The sequence below is a fragment of the Pogona vitticeps genome, chromosome 2, assembly GCF_051106095.1.
Source record: "Pogona vitticeps strain Pit_001003342236 chromosome 2, PviZW2.1, whole genome shotgun sequence".
Taxonomy (NCBI): Eukaryota; Metazoa; Chordata; class Lepidosauria; order Squamata; family Agamidae; genus Pogona; species Pogona vitticeps.
In genome coordinates this window covers 139,426,296-139,433,489 of record NC_135784.1, presented here as the reverse complement: position 1 = coordinate 139,433,489, position 7,194 = coordinate 139,426,296, and the positions used below count along the sequence as shown (strand labels likewise).

The 7,194-nt window shown below is 45.4% G+C and overlaps 1 protein-coding gene across 1 annotated transcript; it reads right to left on the bottom strand.

Moving 5' to 3' along the window:
- Window positions 1–3,197: 3,197 nt before the first annotated feature.
- Window positions 3,198–6,605, bottom strand: MYADML2 (myeloid associated differentiation marker like 2). The gene has a single exon (XM_020815395.3). The coding sequence runs from the start codon at window positions 5,473–5,475 to the stop codon at window positions 4,570–4,572; it is 906 nt and encodes a 301-aa protein (XP_020671054.3). The 5' UTR covers window positions 5,476–6,605; the 3' UTR covers window positions 3,198–4,569.
- Between the last annotated feature and the right edge of the window lie 589 nt (window positions 6,606–7,194).

Below are 7,194 nucleotides of genomic sequence, written 5' to 3'. Positions count from 1 at the left end.
CCTTCTTGCAGCCCCCTTGGACTGAGGAGTATGTTCCTCCTCTGATTATGGTGTAGTGCACCTGATATTCCCCCACCCAACAAAACCAATGAAATAAATACCTACTGTACATCAAATAACCCCAAATTATGGCAGGCTCCAGGGAGTATATATATGAAGAGACTTAAGGGATGATGCTCTTAAATGCTTCCTGGAACAAACATGTCTTTAGCATCCTCTCAAAGGATCTGAGGGAAGAGGCCTGACATGTCCATGGGGAGCCCATGCCATAAAGTAGGGGCCATGGCCAAGAAGGCATGATTTCGGGTGAATATTTTCTTTGCTCCTCGATGAAGTGACCCAGAGAAGTAAGGCCAGTGAAGAGTGGGTGGAACAGGCTGATGTTCTGAGAGACAGATACTCAGATTGTGGGGGCCCAAATCAGTATTAGCCACTGTGATATGTAAGTGTGTGTGAAATGAGCCTAGAGGTATATATATATATATATCCTTCTATTGCATAAACTGAGTTTTTTTGGGGGGGGGGCTGTGTTTTGAGATTTACCTACTGGTGGGGATATACAATGACAGGGTGCTGGGTTATGCTCTGTCATGAACTCATTTGTTCCAGCATCAGTGTGGCAGGAGTTAGTGGCCGCACAACTTTTCAGAATGTTGTTTCCCCTTCACTCATTGAACTCAGTAGGAGGTGAATTAATCATCCAGCCCTTGGCCAGGTGTATCATTTCTTAGTGCCCCTTGTTGACCCCTTGGCCAACATGTCTTCTCTGACAGAACCAATCTGCCAGCCGGTGTCTGAGAGGGGAATCAATGGGGAGAGCCCAGGGCAGCCTGTCAAAAAGCATTTTCCACAGGGGTGAGCTAAGTAGAAAGTGCTGCTTTTTAATAGCCACATCAGCCTGGTAACTCATCAGGTTTAGGATAGAATTGTAGTGAACATTGCCAATATGGAAAACAAAAAGAAATTGATTGGATTCAGACCTCAGACCTACTGGCTGGATCTGTGGCCCAGTGGCACCAATTACCTCCATCGATGTGTTGAAATAATTTCATATAGATCTTTACAAATTTCATGAGGAGGAAAACAAATTCAAGGATAGAGATGTAGGCATAGATAAAGGCACACAAAGATACTTATTTCATCACATTTATATCCTGCTTTTCCTCTGATGTACTCTTCTTTTCCACTTTATCCTCACAACAACCCTGTGAAGTAGGTCAAGCTGAACTGACTCAAGGTTCCCAGAAAGTTTAATGTCTGTGTGGGCACTTACAACTGGATTTTCTCCAATCAGCACTCCAGTGCTTTAACCACAGCATCACACTGTCTCTCTGTCCAAATTTTTAGGTGGCTAGTAATAATCTCGGGAAAAGGTTAAGGGCCCACCTGTAGTTTCTATGTAACTCATCCACACTCCCAGATAACCACTTGATTGAATGGAGAAGACATGGCAGATACTGTATCTCTCTCAGCCTTTGACCAGGATCCCAGCTGCATCTCTTTTGCATGTGAGGATTGTAACTTTGAGCAGAAAGGCAGCTAGATTTTTTTGTATTCTATAGCTGAAATGTTCTGCTACATTTGCAATATGTCAAAGAAGCAAAAGAGAAGTGTTCATTTCTGGGAGGAGAGAGAATGGCTGTGTCTTGAAGACATACTGCTTTCTCAAACCCATCCAAGATCTAACTTTTGAAAGAGGAGAAAAAGGGTGATTGGTTTCTTATGCTTCTTGCACCCTCCCTAAAACCCTGGGAGGAGAGGAGAGCTTAGAAATGGTGGTCATGCTTGCTGGGGAATTCTGGGAGTTGTAGTCCCAAACATAGTTATAAGTTGGGTGGGGCAACTGAGGTTTTTGCTCAAGGGGACAAAAATGAGAGGAGATCAGTACAGTATGTGCTGCTTAAAGAGTATAAATGTAGCTGCCCCAAACGCATATAACCATCTCTAGTTGCTTCTCCAGAGGCATAAGGAAACATCCTTGTTCCACTTATCATTGGATGCAGACCCTGAAGGGAGAGGAAGGAACATGGCCATCATTGTTTCCAGATTTAGCCATTTTGCATACCTGCTAGGGTGGAGAAGCTGAGGCAGGATTGCTCACATTCGATGGCAAAAATGGAGTCAAGCTGATGAGTGAGGACAGCTTGTAACTTTCGGGTAAGATAGGAGATGTTGCTTAGTAGTCTGAACCTGATATGAGAGTGAGGTAGAAAAATTGAGAATGTTTGGATACAATTCTGGCTGTTTGGCAGTGCTGAGTGGGAGGGGATGAGACACACAGAGAGAAGGGTGAGGGAAGAGGAAGGGGAAGGGCTTGAAGAAGGGTTCAGTCTGACTTCTTGAAAACAGGCTATTGGCTAGCTAACTTATATGCATACCTACAAAATGTGCACAACATTACCTTCTCCAACACTTGAATTTTGTCAAGTATCAAAAAATGGAAGGGAAGAAAGCTTGAGGCACTGAATTACATTAGATGTGGGAAAATTTATGTTTTGGAAATTAGTAGAACAGGATGTTATGTGACGTGAATAAATGTTCTTTATCAACAGAGATGGGGGGCTCAGGCATTATTTTTCTTACTCTTGAGAGCAACAAAACCTAGAAATGTGCATTGAAAAATATGAAATGTTATGCCTCAAGATTAAAAAGAAGATATCCTATTCTTCACTAGGATACAGTGTCTATGTCACTAATCGTGCAGATTTCTTTAAGTTTTGTCCTTTTTCATAATGTGACTAGGATTGCCTGTCGTCTTTTAATCTGGCCAGTTGTGAACAATTCAGCTATGCAGTATGCTAGTGGGACAAAACAAGATGAACCTTGCAGTTATTAAATGGAGAATTGGAAACTAGATGACTAATGACTAGTGGTAATTAAAGTCTTGCTATTGTTGATGGCAGACTCTGGCTTTCCAGTCATTCTGCTTTGCACAGAAGCCAGATCAGTTGACAGCTGCCCAACCTCTTTATTGAAGTCCGGGCAGAGCCCAGGAGCTGCTGTAAAACACAGACACAAGTTGATATCCATAATTAACATGCAATGTATTATGCCCAGTAGGGTTACGTATCCAGTGTCAGATTCTACTGCATACCTTCCAACATTTCATAGATGAAAATAGAAGCACATTAATAACTCCCCTACTTCTGCTGCTTAAATACTGCCTTTATGTTTAGGAAAAAGAGATGTGCCACGGGTTTTGACAAAGGCCTTTAATTATTAGTAGAAGAGAAGGAAAAATACGAACACGGGTGTTCTGTGAATACAGGTGCGCCTTCTTATGTGTCTGTAATACAGATTTTTTTAAAAAGCCACACGTGTTTGCTAATAGGCCCTTTTTATTTTGAGATGAAATAAAACACCTATACCTAATTCACACACATTTAATAGAAACTTGCTTTGGTTTATTGTATTTTAAATGGCTTTGGATGAAAAGAGCCTGATTCATATTGTAGAAGACTGGTCAGCTTCTCTCATACGGGCTAGGCATGTGTCTTCTAAGCTGTGAACCAAGAAGTGGCACATCCTGAGGTCATGTCTGAAAAGAGGCACTTGGCTAAATGGATGAAAATGCTGCATTATGTCCCTTATACATTGCAAAAGAGACCAAAGAGACCAGACCATTACAAAGTAATTTGTAGCTTGCATGATGCCAAAGTTGTTCAGGAACCAGAAGATGGTTGTTGCCTAATACTTGCAAACATAACAGAAACAACAATTATTTGTCTGAATTAATACATTTAGTTCAAAAGTGTGGCCACGGTTCAAAAGCATAACTTTGGTTCAAAAGTTTGGCTTCGGTTCAGGAGACTAGTAACTTGGAAGCAACCGCAATTTCTTCTGGCACTGAGGTGTCCCCAGACGCTTTTTAAAGTAATGCTGAGAGAAATAGTCTGGAAGTAATTGTTTTGAAAATTGCAGCAAACATCGCCTGCCCTGTTTTCAGTTTGACTTGATAACGTTCACTTAATTTCTCAAATTGTGTCCAACAGGACAATTCTGTCACCCACAACGAAACACTGTCATGAGGCAATGGTCACTCCCATCCTTTGGAGGACGTTCTCAGTCTTCAAATTGTGGTATGATTGGGTTCCCTCTCCCTTCTGCCATCTTTTCAGAAACTTCTAAGAGAATCTACCAGTAGGTTTACATATCACTTCAACAAAATTACAAGAGTGGTTTTGGCAGATGTGTTCTCTGGCACAGATATTTTTCTACACATGCTACAATTCTGAATGTCCGGTAGTTCTTGGATAAACTTTTTAAGGATCCAAACTGTACCACGCTTCTTGCTCCCACTTAGTACTAGGCCTGAGAGAAGCAATGGGCCTGTCGAGCCATTGTTGTAACACACCTGTATGAGTGCTGGAATGATGACAGTGAAAGAAAGAAATCTTTCTTCTTTTTGTGTGACCTGATCCCCAAACAATTCACAATGTTTTTCATGGAGATGCCTCTTCTTAACCACCCACTTTTGACCAGGATTTGCCATCAGTTTTGTAGACAGATTCCAAATCTATTGCTCTTGGGTGTCTGTCTATTAGAGGGTTTTGATAGCAGGGCTGGGAATTAAGGGTGCAGGACAAAACGAATACGCTGCGAGTATGCTAAATCCACAATATAGAGCACAAGATTCACATATGTAAACACGGTAACGACCACCTGGCTGTCCCAGGGGCACGAGGTTCTGGAGCACTGATATGGGCGATGTGGAGAGCCATACTTACGGTCAAAAGAGAAGACAGGCCAGATCACAGCAGCACTTATATACATCAGGACAGCCACAAATGTGTAAACGACAACAAAACGTTCAAAGGGGCACTTGAGCATAGCCGTCCTTCCTGTGACACTGAGTGCCACCACTGCCACGGTCACAATAAAACAGAAGCTGTAAACAGCCACACACCACTGGGTGGCTGCGTACCTCTCGTACTGGCTGCCATTCAGCAGAGCTCCAAAGATGATACAGGCTACAAAAGCCTGGACAATTTTTAGGAGGCCTGAAACGGTGGCCATGTAGCTGGTCACTTGTCCTGGCTTGGCCCTCGTAAGGAGGACCTCCGTGGCATAGGCGAAAAAGAGAAGCCCCGCAAAGACGCTGGCCGATATGCGGAAGTCTCTCACCTCACATCCATCAGCATGGCAGGCAAATGGGACGTAGAGTGGGTAGATCACAGCGGCCGTGATAGAGGTGAGGGTGGCAAGCATGGCGAACGCAGCCGTGAAGTTCCCCCAGGAGATGGTCAGGCAGCTGTGGAGGCGGGTGAACTCGCAAGTGATGATGAAGATGGTAACGGCAAAACAGGAGCACCAGACAGACATGCAGAAGGTGCCGTAGGCCGCGCTGAATCCCCCTCGATGGGCCACAAGGCTGAACGTTGTACATCCAAAGGCTGCCTGCAACAGCCGAGCAACTCCCACCGGAGAGGTCACGGCAGCCATGTTGAGGTGTGCCCCTCCTGAGCTCTCCATCATTGATTCAGAAACCCAGTATTCCTTTCGCAGTTAGATGTGGTCTTCCTGCCCTTCAGCCCCCTACCTGATGCCGGATGACTAAGCAGTGGCTGCAGCACGAGTCTTATGATCCATAGCCCTCCGCCTTGGTCTCCTGGCTGGCTGTTATTTATGCTGCAGAGCCTGCATTTCTGGCAGCTTTGGGAGAGAGTCTGAGCACTGCAGCGAAAGTATTGACCGGCCTTTCTTGTACGCTGCAGTTATGATCCATCAGCTGTGCTTTGCTGGGGTCTGCGTGCTGAGTGCTCCTTCAGCATTCCTGTCAGTTACTTGTCCCTCCTTCCACCTCAACTGATCACTTTCTCCCAAGAAACCAACAGGACGTTTATGTTGCCTCAGCTAAGCAGCTGTGTAGCTCTCCACTACATTACTGCAAGCAGCCAGCATATAAATAGGAAGCTATATTAATAGACGTACAGTATCTGGAATGGAATGAACCGTGTGGTTTGCGCAGTAATGAAGAGAGAGCTTTAATTTCAGCCCGGGCAGGTTCTCATGTTGATTCTTTATCTCTGTGTCAGAAACCAAGATATACCAATTTAAATTACATTAGATCAGAGCTGAAGAAGAGGAAGAGGGAAACAAGGCATCCACTTCAAATAGAAAAGCAATGTTCCTGTTTCTCTCTTGTGACACTGAACTTACAGCAGGTGTATACCTAACATGGCTCAACAAGGTTGATGGTGGGGAGGGGGGCACTGTCTCTTTCAGAGGTTCCCTGACTGCCTGTATGGCCAGAAAATAAAATAAAATAATATCTAGCCCTTCCTGTTGTTGCACCTTACCTAGGAAGGGGCCTTATACAAGTCAACATTATTTGTCTTCCCAGTTCAGCATTGTCTGCTTGGATCTGACAGCATTTCTCTGTAGCTTCAGGTGATAGTCTTTCCCATCACCTGCTCCTAGAAATTACCTGTTGCAGGGTGGCGGGGGAGGATGTCAACCTGGCAACTGAATTTGGGATCAGCATGCCTTGCATGTGCTCTACCACAGGCCATAAGCCAGCAATCCCGTGTTCAAATGCTTGAAGACCTGAAGGTGCAGGGCAGGTGGATTGCCTAACCTGCCCCTGACTTCTTCAAGCAAGTGGCACCCATAACTCCAGGTGCACCTCCATACGAAATGTCCAGAGGCAGAGTATTTGGATGCTCTGGACTCCAGATCCACATTGCTGCTGTGCCGGCAGAAGGTCCACCCAGTTCACTACACAAGGGGAAGCATGCAAAACAAAGGCACCCTCGTGAGTGGCAAAGAGAAACTGACAAGATTGACAGCTTGTAGTCTGGCAAAGGAGGGGGTGCTTTTCCCCAGCCAAACTTTCTCTCTCTGCTGGATCTCTTTTCAAATCAGACTGCAAGGTTTCCCCACAGCCTGAAACCCATGATCCTGGCATGGTCTTTCCCTACGAGTCCCAAACCCGAGTCCAAGACTTTGAGCCCAAGTCCAAAGTCCGAGTCTTGAATCGCTTGCCCTACCCACGAGGCTTGGGACATGTGACTGGAACCCAAAGACTCGGGCCTCCCGCCACTGCCATGCCCCCCGTGCCCCCTCACTGCTGCACCCCCTGCTGCCACGTGACTCCCAACCACCCCAGGCACCTCATGCACCCCCTACTGCTGCCGTGCACCCCTGCCGCCACGCACACTGCCGCAACCCCCATTGCCATCACACACACACACA

Coding starts and splice junctions, on each gene's coding strand:
- MYADML2 (XM_020815395.3), bottom strand. CDS start 5,475: ATGATGGAGAGCTCAGGAGGGGCACACCTCAACATGGCTGCCGTGACC.